General features: G+C 44.4%; 2 protein-coding genes across 2 annotated transcripts in view; both read left to right on the forward strand.

Moving 5' to 3' along the window:
• Window positions 1-1,290: 1,290 nt before the first annotated feature.
• On the forward strand, window positions 1,291-22,640 carry ZNF619 (zinc finger protein 619). The gene is made up of 5 exons (XM_061127840.1): window positions 1,291-1,422; window positions 1,908-1,990; window positions 7,644-7,844; window positions 8,818-8,934; window positions 13,875-22,640. Exons 2-5 carry the CDS (start codon window positions 1,948-1,950, stop codon window positions 15,116-15,118), a joined length of 1,605 nt encoding a protein of 534 aa, XP_060983823.1. The 5' UTR covers window positions 1,291-1,422; window positions 1,908-1,947; the 3' UTR covers window positions 15,119-22,640.
• Window positions 8,851-24,313, forward strand: part of LOC133045646 (zinc finger protein 621-like) — a 41,998-nt gene continuing 26,535 nt past the window's right edge. The window contains exon 1 of the mRNA XM_061127848.1: window positions 8,851-8,934. The gene's annotated coding sequence lies outside the window, so the exon portion shown is untranslated. The remainder of the gene's footprint in view (window positions 8,935-24,313) is intronic.

The following is a 24,313-nucleotide window of genomic DNA, read 5'->3' on the forward strand; positions in this document are numbered from 1 at the left end:
AAGGAACTCGGAAACATATGTTACAGGAGTGTCCAAAAGGTAACTCCGAACAGCCAAATGGAAATGCATGAGTTAAGTTGTGAGGGAAGGGGCACACAGCTTACATGCCCTTTCTAGCTTGTTACCCTTCCAGCACCTTTATGTTCATCCCGGAAGCTGCCTTCCGTTTAGAGCCCCCTACCCCTTTAGAGTTTCTATGGAATTTCATTAGGTAGGCATGTTTGATTAAATCATTGGCTATTGGTGGTTAGTTAGATCCCCAGCCCTTCTGCTCCAGGCAGGTCGGGGGTTGGTGGTGGTGGTGACCAGGTCACCCACGATGGCCACAGTCCTGGTGGTTCCTCTGCTGACCAGCCCCTCCATCCCATCCTGAAGTTAGGAGACCCTAGCCACTGGTCATCTCAGTCAAAAAGGACAGTCCTACCACTCTGGAGACTCCCAAGAATTTTAGAGGCTTCTTGTGTCAAGAACTGGATGGGAAGACCAAATACGTAATTTTTAAGTCACAGTATTACACCCTGTACCTGATAATTTGCAGTTTATGAATTGACTCAGTTAATCCATTGAATTTATGAGTTTGAAACTATTTCCATTCTCAATTGAGAAACTGAGGAAGAGTTTAGTAATTTGCCCAAGGCCATACAGTGAAGACAGTTCAAACCTAGTCAGATCCCAGACTTCATGATTTTAGGTCACAGTCCAGGCCATCAGCCAGTAAGCCAGGGAGACGGGCTATATTGCTAGATAGGTTAGATTGCTGCTGGCAAGTGTGGGGCTTCCCTGGTGGCTCGGACGGTAAGAATCCGCCTGCAATGTGGAAGATTGTGTGCTCGATCCTTGGGTTAGGAAGATCCCCTGGAGCAAGGCATGGCAACCCACTCCAGTATTCTTGCCTGGAGAATCCGCATGGACAGAGGAGCCTGGCGGGCTACAGTCCGTGGGGTCACAAAGAGTCTGACAGGACTGAGCGACTAAGCACACACAGCAAGTGTTAGCGACAGAACTTAAAGCATCGCAAGTATAATGTGGAATCTCTGTCCTTGAGGAAGTGTCAACTTGGCGTAAGCAGCCACAGATACGAGCTAATGCGCGAGCAGTCATCGGGTATCTGGCTTGGGGGGAACCATAGAGAAAGACCAGCCTCCGGGCTTCCTAGAGAGGCGCAGAGAGCGCCAGTTGGGAGCGCTTCCGCTTCCGCCTTGGCTAACTTTGGCGGGCCCGCTGGCACTCGCGCTCACCGAGCTGCCGGGAATTCCGCGATCCCATTCCCTCGTGGCGCAGGGAATGCGCCCTCCTCATCCTGGAGCTCGCCGAGCAGAGGCCTCCGAAGCTCTGCGAGCCTGGGCACAGCCCTCTGCTGGAGAGGAGCAATCGACTTTTCTGCCCTGAAGAGCCGGCCCGACCTCCTTCCTCCGACTCGCGGTACTCAGGGTGCGGGCTGGTGACGTTTAGAGTCGCCTGTTTCCCAGAGTGGAGTGTTCATATCCGGATGAGGACTTCGGTCTTCATAGCCCAACAAGGACGTTAAACGTTTTACCCTTTCCTCCCGGGGCCAGAACTCCGCTTGCATTTTGTTCTGCAGCCCTTGCAGAGGTCCAGAGGCCTATATTACCCTACTTTCTCTGCAAAGGCTTGTTTGGGATCTTTGCCAGCCGTGGTCAGTAGAAGCCTTCGGCGCAGACTACATAGTAATGCATTCAAAGCGGGCCAGGGACTTTCTTAGAAGTCAAATGTTCTGCAGTCCTTGACTCTTGCTTCAGAGATTCTTTCTAGGAATTTCTGTCCTCATCAGGTAAATTTGTAGAGTATCTTTCCTAGGATGGTGGTGAGGAGACTGAGGGAGGAAGAGGTGGCGAGTGTGAGGAGCAAGACAGGGTCAGTCTCACTGTGGTTCTTTCTCCTCTTAGCTCTCCAGGTTCTTGCTTTTCCAAACAGAGAGGGCAGTGCATGAAGCCAGGGGTCATCAGCCATTCTCCAGACATGGTCTCAGGTGAGCTTTTTCCCAGCTTTCCACATTCAGAACAGGTATGAAAGGGCATTACAGGACGTGCCTTGGCCAGTCATGTCCTTAGCTTTGCAGCCATCAAAGAGTATGGCAGAGGAGTGTGTTAGGGGAGTTAATGAGGCAGAGTAGAATAAATTTGGAAGGATCAGGTGTGCAAAGAGGGAAGCACCAGCCTAGAAATTCTAGAAAGTGAGAATCTACATCCAGGCAGACCGTGAGGACGCTGCACAGATGAACAGGTTTGGCCTGACCAGAGGGCTCATTAGAAAGGCAGAACCTCATCTACTGAATCAGAATCTACATTTGTACAATATCTGGGGAATTAATGGGCAGGTTAAAATTTGGGGAGCGCTAGTCTGTGGAGGTTCGTGACATTGTACAGGAGACAGGGATCAAGACCATCCCCATGGAAAAGAAATGCAAAAAGGCAAAATGGTTGTCAGAGGAGGCCTTACAAAGAGCTGTGAAAAGAAGAGAAGCGAAAAGCAAAGGAGAAAGGGAAAGATACTCCCATTTGAATGCAGAGTTCCAAAGAATAGCAAGGAGAGATAAGAAAGCCTTCCTCAGCGATCATTGCAAAGAAATAGAGGAAAACAACAGAATGGGAAAGACTAGAGATCTCTTCAAGAAAATTACAGGTACCAAGGGAACATTTCATGCAAAGATGGGCACAATAAAGGACAGAAATGGTATGGACCTCTCAGAAGCAGAAGATATTAAGAAGAGGTGGCAAGAATACATAGAAGAACTATACAAAAAAGATTTTCACGACCCAGATAATCACGATGGTGTGATCACTCACCTAGAGCCAGACATCCTGGAACGCGAAGTCAAGTGGGCCTTAGAAAGCATCATTACAAAGCTAGTGGAGGTGATGGAATTCCAGTTGAGCTATTTCAAATCCTGAAAGATGATTCTGTGAAGGTGCTGCACTCAGTGTGCCAGCAAATTTGGAAAACTCAGCAGGGGCCACGGGACTGGAAAAGGTCCATTTTCATTCCAGTCCCAAAGAATGCTCAAACTACTGCACAATTGCACTCATCTCACACGCTAGTAAAGTAATGCTCAAAATTATCCAAGCCAGGCTTCAGCAATACGTGAACCGTGAACTTCCAGATGTTCAAGCTGGTTTTAGAAAAGGCAGAGGAATCAGAGATCAAATTGCCAATATCCACTGGATCATCAAAAAAGCAAGAGAGTTCCAGAATAACATCTATTTCTGCTCTATTGACTATGCCAAAGCCTTGGACTGTGTAGATCACAATAAACTGTGGAAAATTCTGAAAGAGATGGGAATAACAGACCACCTGACCTGCCTCTTGAGAAACCTATATGCAGGTCAGGAAGCAACAGTTAGAACTGGACATGGAACAACAGACTGGTTCCAAATAGGAAAAGGAGTATGTCAAGCCTGTATATTGTCACCCTGCTTATTTAACTTATATGCAGAGTACATCATGAGAAACGCTGGGCTGGAAGAAGCACTAGCTGGAATCAAGATTGCCGGGAAAAATACCAATAACCTCAGATATGCAGATGACACCACCCTTATGGCAGAAAGTGAAAAGGAACTAAAAAGCCTCTTGATGGAAGTGAAAGAGGAGAGTGAAAATGTTGGCTTAAAGCTCAACATTCAGAAAACTAAGATCATGGCATCTGGTCCCATCACTTCATGGGAAAGAGATGGGGAAACAGTGGAAACAGTGTCAGACTTTATTTTTCTGGGCTCCAAAATCACTGCAGATGGTGACTGCAGCCATGAAATTAAAAGACGCTTACTCCTTGGAAGGAAACTTATGACCAACTTAGATAGCATATTAAAAAGCAGAGACATTACTTTGCCAACAAAGGTTCATCTAGTCAAGGCTACGGTTTTTCCAGTGGTCATGTATGGATGTGAGAGTTGGACGGTGAAGAAAGCTGAGTGCTGAAAAATTGATGTTTTTGAACTGTGTTGTTGGAGAAGACTCTTGAGAGTCCCTTGGACTGCAAGGAGATCCAACCAGTCCATCCTAAAGGAGATCAGTCCTGGGTGTTCATTGGAATGACTGATGCTGAAGCTGAAACTCCAGTACTTTGGCCACCTCATGCAAAGAGCTGACTCACTGGAAAAGACCCTGATGCTGGGAGGCATTGGGGGCAGGAGGAGAAGGGGATGACAGAGGATGAGATGGCTGGATGGCATCACTGACTCGATGGACATGAGTTTGAGTAAATTCCGGGAGTTTGTGATGGACAGGGAGGCCTGGCATGCTGCGATTCATGGGGTCGTAAAAAGTCAGACACGACTGAGCGACTGAACTGAACTGAACTGAGTCTGTGTGGCAATACACAGAGGAAGGCCACCTCCTGAGATTAAATAGGCATGCCTCCAGGAGGAGTTTGCTCTGCAGACCACAGAGTCAGGGTGCAATGAAACCCAAATTGGGAGCATTGGAGGGTATGGATTGATGAGAGAGGTGAATTCTTGGAGGAGTGCTGAGTTTGGAACTGAAGCCAGTGCCTCTAAGGCCACTGCAAAAACTTCAGTTTAATCTGTGTTAAAAGGCTGTATTCATTGTTGGCACAAATTCATGTAGCATTGAAGGAAGTTTTCCCTCTGGAGTTTTCTTACTGATAGAGGATGATTTCAGTGAATTTCTCTCTAGATTCCTAGACCATGCAGTGAGAAAGCTGGTGTGTCATGTAATGGATGTATCATAAAATGAGAAAGCTCCATCCCAGAAACTTAAGAGCAGTGTGTATTTGGTTCATTTTTCTGGACCTTGGATCATCCACTTATGTTTCAGCGCTTAAGCCAACATCAGTTCCATGTTCGGAAAAATTTTAACATCTTTGGAGTCAGTCTTTTCTCTCCAGGGGCTTTGCCTAAAGTATGGTAGTCATGGGGGATTATGTTCCACTAAGAAACCCCCCAACTGACGAATTCCCTGGCAGTCCAATGGTTAGGACTCAGGGCTTCCACTGCAGTGGGTGTGCATTTAATCCCTGAGGAGGGAAATACGATCCTCCATGCTCTGTGGTGTGGCCAAACAAACCAACCCAAGTAACAGTGACTTAAACGTGGCTTAAACAGGAAAAAAGCTTCTCTCTTACACCAGAGAAGTCTGGGAGAGGCAGTCTAGGGCGAGTGTGACGGCTGCACTATTATCACACATCCAGGTTCTTTCTATCTTTCTGCTCCACCATCCTAGCACTGGCCTTCCTGCCCTAGGGTACTTCACAGTCTAAGGCGGCTGCTTGATCTCCAGCTATCATGTGCATTCTAGCTAGAAGAGGAGATGCTAAAAATGCAAACCTCTCAGCTGTTCTCTTTTAGAAACCTCTTAGAAGTGAGATAGATGGATGGATAGATATATTAAGAACTGTCAGTCTTTGCTACAATCTCTATGAGAAACATTTGTTATTTGGAATCACCTAGTAAGTTCCCCCAATCTCATCTGTTGTTGTAATAAGTGCAGAGATTTATATATTATCATGTGCCAGGTGATGTTTGCTTTACACATACTAATTCATTCCATCCTTACAAGAGCCTCATTAGCTTCATATTGCTAGTATCAGTTTTTTAGATGAAGAAATTGAGGCACAAAAAGTTAAGTGTCTCTTCTAAGTTCAGACAGCTAATGGCTATAGCAGTGGAATCTGAACCTCGGGAGTGTGACTGTAGAGATGGGTTTGTCAGCCTCAGCACTGTTGATGTTTGGGGCCAGGTAATCCTTTGTTATGGGGGACCCTTCTGTGCACTCTAGGATGTTAAGTAACTTGCATCCATGGCCTCTAACCACTAGGTGTCAGTAACTTCACGTGCCCCCCGCCCCCCGCCGCCATGTGAAATCTTTCTGGATCAGGGCTTGAACCCCAGTCCCCTGCATTAGCAGGCAGATTCTTAATCCCTGGACCACGAGGGAAGTCCCCTGTTAATTTAATAATGGAGAGGGAGGAAGTGTCAGCAAAGGAATGAAGTAGAATGATGAGAGATAGAGCTGGATGTTGAGAATCTGCATGTTGCAGAGAAGAAAGAACAAAGGATACATAAGTAATTAGAGAGGTGTGGAGGGTAGACGCCCTAAAGTGAAGGAAGATGGTCAGGACTGTGCTCTCGGCTGCTGACTCTCAAGGAAGTAGAGGCAGAATATTAACATTCAGGGTCAGCCAAGTGTCTGTTATCCACTGTTCAGTAAGGGAGCCACTAGCTACAGGTGCCTATTTAAATTAAAATGAATTAAAATTAGAAATCCAGTTCATCAGTCACACTAGCCAACTTTAGATTTCCTGGTCAAAGTGTTATCTGATTTCTTCACTGTATAGTTATTATTTTTCCCCTGCAACTGATTAGAAATCTATTGGGAAACATTTTTTTTTTTACATGATTAAGAAGTTGAGTATTTTATTATTAAATTGTTTATTCTCTTGCAAGGCTGTTGCGTCACTGTATAAAAATAGCACCAGCAAACACAGTATATTGCAAAATTAAGACAGTAATATTCTTCACTGGACACTATACAACGAACAAACTTTTCTCCACTGGCAGTTATTTCTAGTGGGAAGATTATTTTGACCCAAATCCAAGGAGAGCTGTAAGCAAGTTACAGTGTCATATAAGGTATAAGATAACCATGTTATCCTTGAACTACATAATTTTTGTAATTAGTTTTACCAGAGATAATTTCAGGAATTCTGAATGTTATAACTGGAGCCTAGCCTAAAAATCACAGGATGCTGTGGAAAAGATGCACAGTGTTTATCTGAAGGCATTAGAAAGTTAAGGGGTAGTTTCTTCAGGAAACATTGTTACAAGTAGTTTCTTTTGCTAAAAGTTGCTTTTTAAATATCTATCCACCACTAATTTAAGACAACAATGCTAGATTAAGTTGTTTCAAAGTAGTTTATTTATGGGTTCCAGTTTCATTCCTCAATAGATTTTATGTATTTCTGATATGCTTCTTCACTCATTAGTTCATGTAGTTCTGAAGGGTTACTGAATGTCATCTTATCAGCCAACCATCTTCATAAGACTTGTTGACAAGTCCTGGATTTTCTGCTAGAGCTTTATTAATTTCAGTTACTTCTCCTGATAGAGGGGAATAGAGTTCACTAGCAGCTTAGCACCAAACTCCTCTTGTTTGTTCAACTTTGTCCCAACTTCAGGCAGACTACAGTACACAACATCTCCCAACGCTTCCTGTGCAAAATTGCTGATTCCCACTGCTCCAACACCGTTTTCTGTTGTTACCCATTCGTGTTTTTCTGTGAATTTCCGCACCGACAGCAGAGCAGGGCCGGTGCGCAGCGCCCGGACGGCACCCGCCCGCAGCCCCCAGGGCCGCGGCTAGCAGGGCGCGCTGGGTGCCGAGATGGCGCGCTGGCTGCCGTGGCCCGCACGCTCCGCACCGCTTGCAGCGCCGTGTTCGCACGGGTGCAGGGGGTCTCCGCGCCGCACCTAGAGCACCCCGGCCGGCGGGGGCGGGGGCGGGGCGGCCCCGGGCCGGAGCGAGGGAAACATTTAAAATCATGCAGATATCCTGCTTATCAACATTTCCTCCTAGATTTTGCATCTAGCAGTGGTTCTTCTCTAAACCGGTCTTTACAGTGATGGCTATAAGTCCTCTGCTTCTTCTTCCGTGGCTCTTTTTTCCAGGACACGCCCTCCCGGAAGTTCAGGCCCCTCCTTTTGCCCCCGTCCAGGGCTTGAGAAGAAGCCTGTTGTTTCAGGAGCCAGTGACCTTTGAGGACGTGGCTGTGTACTTCACCCAGAACCAATGGGCCAGCCTGGACTCTGCGCAGAGGGCTCTGTACAGGGAGGTGATGCTGGAGAATTATGTAAACATAACCTCCTTGGGTGAGTCCTCCTTCCTTCCTAAAACTCTGCTTCTGCCCTTGAGGGCTCCTGGCTTCCTCTGTAATGTATCTGGGATCTCTTAATACCACCAGAATTGATGCTCCATGAGCTGAGCTCCCCGATCCTCAGTTGCAGTAACTAACTACTGGAGAAAGATCTGGGTTCATTTCAGTTTTAAATAAGACTTCCCCGATATTCCCTGGCAGTCCAGTGGTTAGGACTCCACACTGCCAAGCTGCTGCTGCTGCTAAGTCACTTCAGTCGTGTCTGACTCTGTGCGACCCCATAGACGGCAGCCCACCAGGCTCTGACGTCCCTGGGATTCTCCAGGCAAGAACACTGAAGTGGGCTGCCATTTCCTTCTCCAGTGCATGAAAGTGAAAAGGGAAAGGGAAGCCGCTCAGTCGTGTCCAACTCTCAGCGACCCTTAGGACTGCAGCCTACCAGGCTCCTCCATCCATGGGATTTTCCAAGCAAGAGTACTGGAGTGGGTTGCCATTGCCTTCTCCAACACTGCCAAAGGTGTGGGTTCAATCCTTGATTGGGGAACTAAGATCCCAGAGGTTGAGCAGCGTGGCCAAAAAAAGAAAAGACTTCCTTCTTTCCCTTTGGGAATTCTCCTGGGAGGGGCTTTGCCCTGGGGTCAGAGCACTGAGAAGGTTCCATATTCATTCCTTCACTCTTTCAGTTCCCTGGAGGAGACTGTGGCCCCATCTTCTCTGTGTGAGAGTCTCCTAAGGCCTTCTGTACACTCTTCCAGTGACAGTGTGGACTTCCTGTGCTTTCAGAGCCAGAATAATCTTCCTTGGCAAAACAGTTTGGGCCCTCATTTCATCCCCAGAGTCTCTCCACCCTGGCCTCCCTTCGTCTCCTGGGACGTCACTGCTTTTTCCACCTGGCAAAGTTGGGGGTAGACTGAGAGGGGTCTGAGGAGACTCTCCTCAACTTTCTATTCCTCTTCTGTGTCCTTCAGCAGCATTTCCACTCCCCAAACCAGATCTGATCTTCTGGCTGGAGCAAGGGGAAGAACCAGGGCACCTGGATCCCTGGACACTGGTCGGGGAAGAGGACCTGAGAGGCATCTGCAGAGGTAAGCAGGAGAACCTGCCATTCTCTCCTCCATAGAGCTTCAGCCCCAAACTGGAAAAGACTAGTCCAGACCTTTTATTTTCCATCATTCTTCTTTGTAAAGCTAAAGGATTTCAAACCTTTAGTAATGAAGGTAGACTTCTGTTGATTAACGTAAGAATATACACAAAACAGACAACTTGTTTCTGTAAGGACATTTTGTATGTGTTTGTGTGTGTGTGTGAGAGAGAACTGTAGCAGGAGAATGGACTTTTTATAAATTCCTAAACACTAAATTAGAAAGTAGCTTTTGAAAGAAATCCTGTTTATTTTGGGGAGTGTTTTTCTACTTTTGTTAAAAAAATGCCGTTGGCATCTTGATAGAGGTTGTATTGACTCTATAGATGACCTTCGGCAGTATTGACTTTTTTTTTAAGATTTATTTATTTATAGCTGTGCTGGGTCTTCCTTGATGTTTTCAGGTTTTCTCTGTTATGACGGGCAGAGGCTACTCTTTCTTGTGGTGCAAGGGTTTTTTGTTGCAGTGGCTTCTCTTGCGGAGCACGGGGTCTAGAGCACAGGCTCATTAGTTGTGGCCTACAGGCTTAGTTGCTCCGAGGCATGTGGGATCTTCATGGAACAGGGATTGAATCCATGTTCCTGGCATTGGCAGGTGGATTCTTAACCACTGGACTACCAGGGAAGTTCAGTATTGAATTTTAACAGTATTAATTCTCCCAGTTCACGAACATGGAATATTTTTCCATTTATTTGTGTCTTCTTTGGTTGTTTTCATCCATGTCTTGTAGTTTTCAGAGTAGAGATCTTTCAACCCCTCGGTTAAATTTATTTCTAAGTATTTTAGTGTTTTTGATGCTGTTATAAATGGTGTTATGAATGGGATCAATTTCTTTATTTCTCAGAAAACTCATTGTTAGTATTCAGATTTCTGTATGTTAATTGTATATCCTGAAGCTTTACTGAATTCACTGTTTAGATTTAACAGTTCTTTTTGTTGAGTCTTAAGAATTTTCTGTATTTTAAATCTTATTATCTGCAAATAGAACAAATTGTATTTCTTCCTTCCTAATTCTGGTACTTTTTCTTTCTTTTTTTTTTTTTTGCCTGTTTGCTTTAGCTAGGATTTTCAGCATTGTGTTAAATTGGAGTGGTGAGAGTAGACACTCTTGTATCTAATCTTAGAGGAGGAACTTTCAACCTTTCACTCTTGAGTATGATGTTAGCTGTGGGCATTTCATTTATGGCCTTTTTTATGTTGAGATATGTTCCTTCCCTGTGGCGGTGGTTTAGTTGCTAAGTCATGTCCAACTCTTATGACCCCATGGACGGTAGCCTGCCTGGCTCCTCTGTCCATGGGATTCTCCAGGGAAGAATACTGGAGTGGGTTGCCATTTCCTTCTCCAGGGGATCTTCTCAACCTTGGAATCAAACTAGGAACTCCTGCATTGCACGCAGATTCTTTACCAACTGAGCTACAAGGGAAGCCCATGTTCCTTCTCTACCTAATTTGTTAAGTTTTTATGGTGAATGAATGTTGAGTTTTGTGAAATTCTTTTCTTTACCTATTGAAAGTGAAAGTCGCTCAGTTGTGTCCAACTCTTTGCAACCCCATGGACTGTACAGTCCATGGAATTCTCCAGGCCAGAATACTGGAGTGGGTAGCCTTTCCCTTCTCCAGGGGATCTTCCCAACCCAGGGATCGAACCCAGGTCTCCCGCATTGCAGGCGGATTCTTCCACAAGGGAATTCCTGGCGTGGGAAGCGCACAGGGTAAGAATACTGGTGTAGGTAGCCTATCTCTTCTCCAGCAGATCTTCCCTACCCAGGAATCAAACTGGGGTCTCCTGCATTGCAGGCACATTCTTTACCAACTGACCTTTCAGGGAAGCCTTTACCTGTTGAGATGATCATATTAAAAGGTTGTTGCTGAACGATAAGACGCGGGATTCTTGGCCTCCGGAGGAGACGAATTCAATCCGGGGCCAGAGACGAGGCTGGATCGCTCAGAGCTTTTGTGTAATAAAGTTTTATTAAAGTATAGAGAAAGCTTCTGACATAGGCATCAGAAGGGGGCAAAAGAGTACCCCCCTCCTAGTCTTTAGCTGTATGTTATATAGTCACTCACAGTCTGTTAATGAAATGAAAGGAATGTCAAAAAATTTAGAATGGCACCAGATAATTCATCCCAGGCCATAAAATTGACTTGAATCTTGTAGAAGGGCAGAATACCAACAAATAGTTCCATTTACATAGATTACGGGAACAATACCTGAGTAAGTAAGTTAGGCCATTTGGCGGAACCAACTTGAAGATAGAGTCTGGGGTTCATTAACATAGCTTAAGACAATATTTCCATACGAAAAAGGAATGTATTGGTTAACTCAAGGTTTGAGAGTAGTTAGCTTTAGGTGAGACCAGGTGTCATGGCAACACAGAAACCTCCTTTTAAATTTGTAAATTTCCCCTTAGCCCCCCCCCAAAAAATAAATAAATAAATAAATTTGTATAGAGAAGGAAAAACAGATCGCTGGTTTGTTTCTTCCTGCCGCTTAAGAGAGATAAAAATGTCTGGCACTTACAGCCTCTTTCCTCCATTTGGAGACCCCTGGCCTTCCTGCCTGTTACCCTCTCAATATGATTCTTTTCTTTCATTCTATTCATATGAAGTTTCATATCAATTGATTTGTGGAAAGCACGTTTATTTATTGGGAATGAGTGGTTTCCTTTTTTGTCTTTTGCCTGAGGGATCTTAGTTCCTCAACCAGGGAATAGAAAAACCCCTGCCCTGCTGCAGTGGAAGCATGGAGTCCTAACCACTGGGCTGCCAGGGAATTCCCCTTCCTTGAAAGATAATGAATTGAAGTTAAATGTGAAGAACCATCCACAGATTTGGTGGATAGTCTTTCTCATTCAATCGCCCTGTTCTTATACTCCCTCAACCCCTAATGCTATTCAGAACCTCTGTAAACCAAATGCCCCTATCTTACTCACCCCGACTCTGTCTGCATTCAGCCCCTTTAGATTGACTCCAGCACTTGAGCCCACCTTGATGGAAAAAGCTTTCCCAGGGGCCCGCCTGCACTTGTCAGTGAATCCCTTTGCCACAGCTGCACACTGTCCATTTAGCCTCTCAATAGCTTTGGCCAGTAGGACTTTTCTACAGTGATGAAAATGTTATGTATCTGCACTGTCCAATATGGGAGGCATTAGCCACATGAGCACTTGAAATGTTAGTGATACAACTGAGGAACTGAATTTTTAACTTTGTTCCATTTTAATTAAATAACCACATGTGGTTAATGTCCACCTAATCAGGCAATGCAACCTAAAACAATTTTAAACACAGCCTCCAGCTGCTTCTTTTAGTTTCCAGATCAGTGGCTGTCAAACCCAAGTGTGCATCGCTTGTTAAATCACTTGTGGTGCTGGACGCCACCTCCAGAAATTCTAATTTGGTAGACTGGGGTGGGGCCTGAGAATCTGCATTTCTAACAAGTTCCCAGACCATGATGATCCTGGGACCACACTTTGAAGACCTCTCTTCCTGAGAATCTTGAACTGTGGCTTTAAAATTCTGGGTTGCAACTCATTAGTGAGTTGTGCTCACCATTTAAAAATTAGACTAGATTGGGCTTGACTTAAATAAAATAGACCAAACTAGTATAAAATCCATCATATATTCATCATTCTTACTAAGGGTAGTATTCTTTAAAACTCTTGTTTCCATGGGATCTAAATGGTGAGTCCTGGTCAAAATAACTTGAGAAGCACTAAGCTAGAAGTTTCACTTGTCAAATCTTTGGTGTCTGGAAAGGCAAATATGGCTTCTCTGTTGTAGTACCATCAGTAAGAGTGTGGGTCCCCCCTCCCCACCAGTGGCCATCTCCAGTCTTAGAAGGGTCTGAACCAGCCATGTCTTTTTTCCTTCCACAGCTAAGTCTCTCTCCCACGGGACAGCACACGAGTTTTGGAATTACGGTCCTTTTATGAACCCCTCACAACCCGCAGTGTTACAAACTGTCCTTTCCCCAGTCAGGCTTGCAATATAAAACATCTCTTTAAACATTACAGAATATTCTAAAGCATTCGGACAGTTTCTTGCCTTGATGGGGACCTTGACATCTGCTGTTACAGACAGCATCTTCCAGCCCTCTGGATCCTGTGTGGTGTGAGAGCTGCTTACTCAGCTGTTTTTGCCCCAGTTTAAAGATCTTCTTCAACCTCAGCTCCATCTGCTTTCTTTTTTTTTTTTTAATTTTTGCCACACCTTGGATTTGTGGGATCTTAGTTCTCAACCACGGATTGAACCCAGGGACACAGAAATGAAAATGCTAAGTCCTAACCATTGGATTGCCTGGGAATTCCCTCCCTCTGCTTTTCTTAATTGTTTCCCATTCAGCATTTTCTCCACCCTATTCCTGTTTTTTCTTCTTTCATTTGTCTCCATTAATAATTTTTGCTGTCTCTACTGATTTTGTTGTCCTAATGGCATTGCTTGCTTTCTCTACCTCCAGTATTTTTACTTTTTCTTCAGGGTATCATCAGGAGGCTATGTCTCTCTCCAAAAAGTACACATGTCCTGGTCACGGCATTAATAGTACTGCTTAATCCCTTTCTCCTTTCAGCATAACTAGGTGACTGTTATGTTTTCTTTTATTTCTTTTGGATACCTTTATCAATATATAATACCCATTTTTTTTTTGTTACAGTCTTTGTTTTAAACTGTATTGTGTCTGGTTTGAGTATTGCTACTCGAGCTTTCTTTTTATTTCCATTTCCATGGAATATCTTTTCCCATCCCTTCACTTTCAGTGTTTGTGTGTCTTTATTACTTATTTTAAACTTTTATTTCATATTAGAATATGGTTAATTAACAGTGTTGTGTTTCAGATGTACAGCAGAGTGATTCAGTGATATCATGTTATGTTTTCATCATGCTAGGTGGTAAAGTCAAGACTGAGAACAGAGGGCAGACTACAGAGCTGAGCATTTCGAAGGGACCAGAGTCTCACAAGTTGATAACGGAGGTGCCGCTGGTGGATGTTCCCAGGCACCCTCACTTTGAGAACAGCTTAGAGAAGCTGCAGCTCTATGACCCAGGGAAGAAAAAATACTCAAAGAACGGCAGTTTCACAGGTTTGCCAGTCCAGGATCGTCCATCCTCCACTGCTGGAAGAGAAGAGACAGCCAGACAATTGCAAGGAGGCTGTGGTGTCTGCATGCATCTCATTACTAAGCAGGGCCTCCCTAGAGAACAGGTATTTTATAATTGTGGTGAGTGCGGCAGATATTTCAACCAACATTCAGACCTTCACCAGCATCAGAAAATTCACAGGGACGAAAAGCCCTACAAATGCAAAGAATGTGGCAAAGCCTTTAGATGTAACTCAAAACTGTCACGGCACCAGAAGATCCATACTGGGGAGAAACCGTACCCTTGCCAGGAATGTGGGAAAGCCTTCAGTCAAAACTCACACCTCCTTCAGCATCAGAAACTCCACAGGGGAGAGAAGCCCTACAAATGTAAGGACTGTGGGAAAACCTTCGACTACAACTCGAAACTTATCCGGCATCAGCGAATCCACACTGGGGAGAAACCCTTTAAGTGTAAGGAATGTGGGAAGGCCTTCCGGTGTAACTATGACCGCGTCATCCATGAGCGAATTCACACTGGGGAGAAGCCGTATGGATGTAAGGAGTGTGGGAAAAGCTTCAGATCAAATTCAGTTCTGATTCAGCATCAGAGGATCCACACCGGGGAGAAACCTTACAAATGTAAAGAGTGCAGCAAGGCTTTCCGCCGGAGTTCGCTGTTTCTCCAGCACCAGAGGTTCCACACTGGGGAAAAGCTCTATAAATGTAACGAATGTTGGAAAACTTTCATTTGTAGCTCACGCTTTATAGTACATCAGAGAATCCACACTGGGGAGAAACCTTATGAATGCCAGGAGTGTGGGAAGGCATTCAACCAGAAATTCACCCTGGTTCAGCACCAGAGAGTTCACACTGAGGAGAAACCTTATGAGTGTAAAGTGTGTGGGAAATCCTTCAAATGGAGCGCGAGTTTCATTCACCATCAGAAAGTGCACACCAGGAAGAAACCCGACCAAGTTACAAGGCCATCCCCGGTGAAGCCCTGCTGCCCCACTTCAGTCCTGTCCTCTCTGTCTCCCCAACATGCGTGACCTGCCCCAGCCACGCCAGGGGCTCCCCTGTCTTGTTCACGGGCACTGCTGCTTCCTCCTGCTGTGCCTCCCTTCCTGTTGTTCCCCTCATCGGAAATGGCCAAGTCTTCACCTGTCCAAGTTGTGCATTTCTTTCAGAATCATGCTTCTCCTTGGAAGTCGTCTACTCATAGCCTGAACCCTTTACCTCATTCCCTGTGAGCTCCTGCACGTTTCCAACTCCGTCATCCCTAGTGTGGCAGACTTTCCTCTGGGCTTCTGCTCATGTCTTTGATGATACTCTTCTGGTCTCCTATAAGTAAGTCATTATTGTTTTCCCAGCTCCATTTAAGTTCTCATACTTAAGGACCAAGTTTGATTACCCTCTTCTGTCCCCTGGTAGGGCATCCCTGGTGGCTCAGACGGTAAAGAATCTGCCTGCAGTGCAGGACACCTCAGTTCGATCCCTGGGTTGGGAACATTCCCTGGAGAAGGGAATGGCTACCCACTCTAGTATTCTTGCCTGGAGAATTACACGGACAGCAGAGTCTAGTGGCCTACAGTCCAGCAGTTCAGTTCAGTTGTGCAGTCGTGTCCCAACTATTTGCGACCCTATGGACTGCAGCACACCAGGCTTCCCTGTCCATCACCAACTCCCAGAGTTTACTCAAACCCATGTCCATTGAGTCAGTGATGCCATCTAACCATTTCATCCTCTTTCATCCCTTTCTCCTCCTGCCTTCAGTCTTTCCCAGCATCAGGGTCTTTTCCAATGAGTCAGTTCTTCACATCAGGTGGCCAAAGTATTGGAGTTTCAGCTTCAGCATCAGCCTTTCCAATGAATATTCAGGACTGATTTCCTTTAGGATGGACTGGTTGGATCTCCTTGCTGCCCAAGGGACTCTCAAGAGTCTTCTCCAACACCACAGTTCCAAAGCATCAATTCTTATGTGCTCAGCTTTCTTTATGGTCCAACTTTCACATCCATACATGACTACTGAAAAAAATCATAGCTTTGACTAGATAGACGTTTGTTGGCAAAGTAATGTTTTTGCTTTTTAATACGCTCTCTAGGTTTGTCATAGCTTTTCTTCCAAGGAGCAAGTGTCTTTTAATTTCATGGCTGCAGTCACCATCTGCAGTGATTTTGGAGCCCAAAAAAATAAAGTCTCTCACTGTTTCCATTCTTTCCCCATCTATTTTCCATGAAGTGATGGGACCAGATGCCATGATCTTAGTTTTCTGAATGTTGAGTTTTAGTTCAACTTTTTCACTCTCCTCTTTCACTTTCATCAAGAGGCTGTTTAGTTCTTTGCTTTCTGCCATAAGTGTGGTATCATCTTTGTATCTGAGGTTATTGATATTTCTCCTGGCAATCTTGATTCCAGCTTATGCTTCATCCAGTCCAACATTCCTCATTATGTACTCTGCGTATAAGTTAAATAAGCAGGGTGACAATATACAGCCTTGACATACTCCTTTCCCGATTTGGAACCAGTCTGTTGTTCCATGTCCAGTTCTGTTACTTCTTTACCTGCATAGATTTCTCAGGAGGAAGTTCAGGCAGTCTGGTATTCCCATCTCTTTAAATATTTTCCGCAGTTGTGTTCCACATAATCAAAGGCTTTAGCATAGTCAATAAGACAGAAGTAGATGTTTTTCTGGAACTCTTTCACTTTTTCAATGATCCAGCAGATGTTGGCAATTTGATCTCTGGTTCCTCTACCTTTCCTAAATCCAGCTTGAATATCTGGAATTTCATGGTTCATGTACTGTTGAAGCCTGGCTTGGAGAATTTTGAGCATTACTCTGCTAGAGTTTGAGATGAGTGCAATGGTGTAGTAGTTTGAACATTCTTTAGCATTGCCTTTCTTTGGGGTTGGAATGAAAACTGACCTTTTCCAGCTCTGTGGCCACTGCTGAGTTTTCCAAATTTGCTGGCATATTGAGTGCAGCACTTTCACAGCATCATCTTTTAGGATTTGAAATAGCTCAACTGGAATTCCATCACCTCCATTAACTTTATTCATAATGATGATTCCTAAGGCCCACTTGTCTTCGCATTCCAGGATGTCTGGCTCTAGGTGAGTGATCACACCATCGTGATTGTCTGGGTCATGAAGATTTTTTTTGTATAGTTCTTCTGTGTATTCTTGCCACCTCTTCTTAATATCTTCTGCTTCTGTTAGGGTCATACCATTTCTGTCCTTTATTGTGCCCATCTTTGCATGAAATGTTCCCTTGGTATCTGTAATTTTCTTGGAAGAGATCTCTAGTCTTTCCCATTCTATTGTTTTCCTCTATTTCTTTGCACTGATCCCTGAAGAAGGCTTTCTTATCTCTCCTTGCTATTCTTTGGAACTCTGCATTCAAATGGGCACATCTTTCCTTTTCTCCTTTGCCTTTGACATCTCTTCTTTTCTCAGCTCTTTGTAAGGCCTCCTCTGACAACCATTTTGCCATTTTGCATTTCTTTTTCTCGGGGATGGTCTTGATCACTGCCTCCTATACAATGTCATGAACCTCCATCCATAGTTCTTCAGGCACTCTGTCAGATCTAATCCCTTGAATCTGTTTGTCACTTCTGTATAATCATAAGGTATGTGGTTTAGGTCATACCTGAATGGTCTAGTGGTTTTCCCTCTTTCTTCAATTTTAAGTCTGAATTTGGCAATATGGAGTTCATGATCTGAGCCATAGTTAGCTCCTGGTCTTATTTTTGCTGAGTGTATAGAGCTTCTCCATCTTTGGCTACAAAGAATATAATCTGATTTTGGTATTGACCATCTGCTGATGTCCATGTGTAGATTCCTGGGGTCACACAAAGAGTTGGACACGACTGAGCAATTAACACCTTCACTTTCCCCTGGTATGAAATGGTAGTGTTTGTTCCTTTTTCTTTTTCTTTTTTTGACTGCACCATGGTGCTTACTGGATCTCAGTTCCCTGACCAGGGACTGAACGCAGGCCAAGGTAGTGAAAGCCTAGAATCCTAACCATTGGGCCACTAGGGAACCCCAGTAGTATTTGTTCCTTTTTTATTTATTTATTTTTTTTTCTGGCTGCTTCGAGTGTTTGTTGCAGCATGTGAACTCTCAGTTGCAGCATGTGAGATCTAGCTCCCTGACCAAGGATTGAACCTGGGTCCCCTGCATTGGGAGCACGGAGTCTTAGCCACTGGATCACCAGGGAAGTCCCAGTATTTGTTCTTTATCATGCCCAGTTTTGGCCTACCGTCAGTCCACTCCTGCCTTCTAGGGATACTAGAGTTGGAAGAATTGGTAGAATGTTTTGGGTTTTAGGAGGATGGCATTACAACAAGAAGGGCTATCGTAATTCAAAAAGTAGAGGAAATGCAAAGTCTGTGGGAGGAAGTAACCATGAAAAGTATCCAATGATTACTTTCAGAATTTCTGGAGGGCCCTTTGGTGGGGCCAGTAGCAAAGTTCACCGTGGGGCATCTAGCCTTGGATTTCTATTACCTCGATAGTGACCATTATCAGGATCTTGTGTAACCAAGCTATACAGCAGGAAAATAATCAGTGACAAGAACATGATTGAAAGGAGATGTGGTTTTTCTGTTTGGGTTTCTTTGCTATTCCCATCCATGTCACTGTTTAACTTTAGTGCCTACTCAAGTATGTTGGTACAGAAGTGACTTGAGCTTGTGCCTTTGAGGGCAGGTCTCTGGGTGTGTCTGTAAATTAGACATGGGGTGATCTTGTTGGCATCACACTGGGAAACACCGGAGGGAAGAAGAGAAGCCCAACAGTGACTTGCTGTAGCTCCTGAATTAGAAGAGAGCCTGTTCCTGATCCGTTACCATGCCTGCCGTCAACGTGTTCACAGCTGCTCCATGTCCCCTATCAGTCGTTTGTAAGGGATGGTGCTTTTTTATATTTAATTTGATTATTGTCATTGTCATCTTATGTTTTGGCCAAGCTGGGCAGCATATGGGATCTTAGTTCTCTGACCAGTGATTGAACCTGAGCCTCCTTCATTGGTAGTGCAGAGACTTAACCGCTGGACCACTAGGGAAGTCCTGGGGGTGGGGTGCTTTTGAATTAATTTTCTAATTAATGATTTTGATAACACAAGAGTTTAAAGAATGCTAATCTGACCAGATGTTATGATCTCACTGGCTTGATCACACTTTTCATCCAGTGGTTAGAGGCCCTGTCCTTTCTCAGAATCACAGCTTCAGACAGTGTAGCAATATAGAAGTTACTTTTAAATAATTACATGGAGATAGATACTAAGAAAATGATATGTACATTGGGCATAAAGACAGGGTTTGGATTTTGGTTAGGCTTATTGAGATATACTTTATAGACAGTTAATTCGTACTTTTAAATAAACAGTTTGGCAAGTTTTGACAAATGAATATAGTTATATAATTGAGACATAGAAAATTTCTATTACCCCAAAAAGTTCCCTCAGCACAGGAAAAATTTAAAAGGTTGGTAGGGTGTTAAGGATATTTTTCTTTATTCTCATTTCTTGATAAGGTTTATGTAATACAAGAGACTAATAGGCACAAATCAAACTTAATTTACCGAACTGTGGTCAGAGCTTCCACAATATGCAAAGATGCCTTATCCAGAATCATTGTAAAGAAAAAGTCAAAATGTAGGGAAATGACAGTAACTATGGTTTCATTATCTTATTCCTGACACATGTGTTGCAGAAACCAGTACTCGAGAAACCAAGCACCATGCTCAAGAGAGTTGGAGAACTCAGGTTTACTATGCCGGCGGGCCCAGAGGAGTTAACACTCCAGGCTCTGAGCCCTGAACAAAGTGGTTACAGAGATTTTATAGACAGACTGTAGTGGGCAACACTAGCTGTTAATAGGCTGGTTTAAACTAAGGGGTTTCACACACAGGAATAGCAGTCAAGATGGGGAGGGGGATGCCTCACCTTTACATGGACAGGCATGATCAAGCAGGTTTGCAGGGGCTGGGCATTTGCAAAGAGCAGGACAAGGGTGAGAGTTAAACTCCAGTTCCTAGTATTGTAAGTCCCCACTTTCTGAGACTACATGACCTACGTGATCCAGACTTTGCAAGGAGCAAGCTTAGTTACAGAGGCTCGAAGGAGCAGGAGGTTATGTAAAATTTTAACTTTTCCTCTTCACATGCACACCTATACATATGTGTGTGTGTGTGTTGGAAATATTATATATTTATATGTAATATGCATATATATGTATGTATATGTATATAAATTTTGTCCTATTTATTTCCCCAAAACACCATTTAGCAAGAAGGGGCTCAAGGCACCTGAGAGGATTATAACAAGGAAGGGTGGGACTAAGGACTCTTAACTAGCCAGCAGAAAAGAGGAACTTCTAAACAGATTATACCATGAGAGGAAAGCAAGAAATGTAGGAAAAAGTAAACAGATCTGCTCTGGGCTGGAAGTGGCTTTTGAGTCCTCCCAGCCAAGAGAGTTATGATTTTCTGACTTTTGGTAACTTCTGTTTTCCCATTTATTTCCTCCTTTATTCATTAATTCAATAGGCATTTAGGGTTTTCGCCTGTTGTTAATTGAACATTATTATTATTATTCAGCACCTACTAGGTGCTGAAGGATGAGTAATGGGCCATTCTTTCTAACTCAGGGCTCAGGGTCGTCAGGTGTCTGGCACTTCATTAGATGTTCAGGAGTTTTTTGAAAAGGGCCATAATGTAGCTCACAGGAAGGATAGATGTGTAAAAATAAACTTACACATAGTGTTCTTTCACAACTTTGTATTTCTTTCTGAAAGTGAAATAACAGTATAACCAGTTGACCTCCCCCACCCCCCGCCGATTTGCTTGAGGACTGCCTGCTTCCCTCCAGAAAGGTATGTGGGTGTCATTTTACCTGAGTCATTCAGTTCTGAGACATTTGCATTGACCAATGACTTGCTAAGTATGTTATTTAGGATCTGTTTAAGAATAGCAGAGACCCACTTGAATTAACTCAGATATACTTAATTCATTATGACTCCTGTGTGTATCCTGGCACCCAAGGGTGAGATTCCAGCAGAGGTGTCTGGAGTCTGGAAACCCAGTAAGAACCTCATGCAGCACTCAGGCTCAGTCTAAGCAGGCTTTGCACCTTCCATCTCTTCTCCCCTCTTTGAATTCCTGTTTTCTTCATCCCCAGGCACAGGGCAGAATTTGCTACAGGTCCCACATTTATAACTCCATTCTAGGGACCAGCCCAGTCATAATCTCATAGGTTTGATTCCATATTCTAAGGAAAGACAATCTGAACTGTCCAGTTTAAGTGCTGACTTCTGGCCTAGTCTCCTCTGAGGGTAGGGTGGTTCACACAATGCAGTGAGGCTGCTGGGGCCCCACCCTGTGGAAAGGGAGCAAGTACCCAAAAGATACCTGTGGCCGACTTCTCTGATGGCCATCTGTTGTTTTCTTCTTTTGTTGTGCCATGCAACTTGTGGGATCTTACTTTTCAACCAGGGATTGAACCCAGGCCTGTGAAAGCATGGAGTCCTAACCACTGGACCACCAGGAATTCCCTACAATCTTCCTGTCATTCCTATAGCTCCATGTCTCCTAGCAACAAAGATAACTTCAAGATTTTTTTTCCCTACTGGCGGGAAGCTTTGGGCAATTTATCTTTGATAGTCTTCCACCAGATGCACTGACCATCCTCTGTTAACATTTCCTGGCTCACAGTGAGCTCAGTCTGTGCATTCAGATTCTCCTTTTTGATGGCTTGTGGCTGACCAGGATTGGGGTAGATTTGCTGGTGGGCTTATGTGAAGTGGCTTCCCTTATAGCTTAGCTGGTAAATAATCTGTCCGTAATGCAGGAGACCTGGGTTTGATCCCTGGGTTGAGAAGATCCCCTGGAGAAGGGAAAGGCTACCCACTCCAGTATTCTGGCCTGGAGAATTCCATGGACTGTATAGTTCATGGGGTTGCAAAGAGTCGGACACGACTGAGTGACTTTCACTTATGTGAAGTGGGGATATGCTGCCAATGATTTCTGTGCTCTATGTTTGGGGTAAACCAGTACTTCTGGCCATGGACTGAGGGAGGCTCTGTTGCTCTTAGATCTTTTTCTTTGGGATGTATGTGTGTAATTAACTCAGCAGTGGCAAGGCTGACTCTCTGGTTATAGCTTTCCATCTTGTTCATTTCTGCTTATAGTTCTTCTGCTTTTCCTTCTCTTTTCACAGTCATTCCAATGTGGAAGCTGGGTTGCTGATAAGAAAAACAAATAGCGGCATGATTTCTCCCTTACAGTAGCTTCCAGTGCCTTGCCTCGGAAAGGAATAGGCCTCTGAGAGAGTATTTCCCGCGAATAACATTTGTCTGGTAGAGATTTACAGGAACATCTTCACCTGATCATGACCTGCCCTCTAGAACAAAGAATTTGACATCAAGAAGTCTGCAGCAACTAACCATGCCCCTCCCTTACCTTTCCTATAAAAGGGCTTTGCTGAGAGCTTTTGGGGGGCTTGGGGTTTTTAAGGCCTGGGCCACCCATCTCCTTGCTTGGCCGTGCAATAAACCTTTCTCTGTTCCAGACTTTGAGATTTGGTATTGTTTGGCTTCACTATGCATTTGGCACATGGACTTGCGGTTCCCTAACATTTATAGGTGACGGTTCAAAGGCCTAGCCGAGAAAGGGCTTAGAGGAGCCTGGCTAGAGTTTGGTCAAGGACAGAATCTTTATCAATGGTTATGGTCACTGGACACTGATAGGGCCTACATGGATCTCATTGTTAAGATGGCTCATTATGTTGAGCTCGAAAACAAAGAATAAAATCACAGTGATCCTTGAGACTGAGCAAATTGCCCAAACGACATTCTGTTTTCTCACTGGCGCCTACCTTCTCAAAGCTACACGACCACCAGATTCCAGACCTCCTGCTACGTGACCACAGGACTCAACTACAGGATAAAAATTAACTGTCACTTCAGAGAATTTTTCATTGGTGGGGTGTAAGAAAGACCCTGTAAGAAAGGGAGGACGCTGGTTCTCCTTAAGGGCCAGTCACCCTCTTGTTTCCCTCTAATAAATTTCCCTTTTCTTGCCTGATTGCCCGATTTGCTGTGTTTTTCTTTGCACTCGCCTTACAGACACATTCAGTAAAAATTACTTTCTATTCCAACCCAAGCAGTCACTGAGGCTAGGACCCTCCTTTAGCTGAGACTCAGTTCTGGATAATGGGGTGTTGTGGTAAATTTTGAGAAGCCTTGTGCCCTGCCAGTAAGTGGACAGAGCAGTTAAAACTCCATGGGTGAGGGCCAGGCTGCCATGGAGTGGTAGAGCAGTCACTGTTCTAAGAGTTAAGGGAATCCAGGGATGGTGGTGAGAGATGTGAAGGGGAGTAATGCTCACATGGACTGCAAGAGAGGGGTGGTTTCACTCAGGGCTCTTTTCTCCTTACTTAGACCTGAGACTCTTCCTTTTCTCAAGTCTGAGAGCCATGCAGGTGCAGGAAGCCAGGGAACTCCGGCCATACTTCAGAAGGCATGGTCAGAGGCGATCTGGCCTCTTGACAGCTTTTCTTAGATGAGCGCTCAGAGAAGTCAGTACCAGACTCAGGCCTGCCTTGGCTTCCCTTTGACCAGCAGTTATGGCAGGTGTGGATGTGTGTCCACCCAGGTGGGGTTGTGTTTGGGGAAATGTGGTTTAAAGTGAGATGAGATTATCCCAGTGGCAGATACCTTTGTCTACAGTTCAGTTGGTCAGTTGTGTCTGACTCTTCGGGACCCCATGGACTGCAGCACACCAGGCTTCCCTTGTCCATCTCCAACTCCTGGAGCCTGCTCAAACTCATGTCCATTGAGTTGGTGATGGCATCCAACCATTTCATCCTCTGTCATCTCCTTCTCCTCCTGCCTTCAATCTTTCCCAGCATCAGGGTCTTTTCAAATGAGTCACTTCTTCACATCAGGTGGCCAAAGTATTGGAGTTTCAGCTTCAGCATCAGTCCTTCCAATGAATATTCAGGACTGATTTCCTTTAGGATTGACTTACTGGATCTCCTTGCAGTCTCAAGAGTCTTCTCCAACACCCCTATTCAGAAGCATCAGTTCTTCAGTGCTCAGCTTTCTTTATGGTCCAACTCTCACATCCATACATGACTACTGGAAAAACCACAGCTTTGACAACATGGACTACTTTCGGGACAGTAATGTCTATGCTTTTTAATTGCTGTCTAGGTTTTTCATAGCTTTTCTTTCAAGGAGCA

Source organism: Dama dama, chromosome 24 (genome assembly GCF_033118175.1).
Source record: "Dama dama isolate Ldn47 chromosome 24, ASM3311817v1, whole genome shotgun sequence".
Classification (NCBI taxonomy): Eukaryota; Metazoa; Chordata; class Mammalia; order Artiodactyla; family Cervidae; genus Dama; species Dama dama.

Coding starts and splice junctions, on each gene's coding strand:
- ZNF619 (XM_061127840.1), top strand. CDS start 1,948: ATGAAGCCAGGGGTCATCAGCCATTCTCCAGACATGGTCTCAG. Junction 1,991..7,643: donor TTCTCCAGACATGGTCTCAG/GTGAGCTTTTTC, acceptor TCTTTTTTCCAG/GACACGCCCTCCCGGAAGTT. Junction 8,935..13,874: donor CCTGAGAGGCATCTGCAGAG/GTAAGCAGGAGA, acceptor TCATCATGCTAG/GTGGTAAAGTCAAGACTGAG.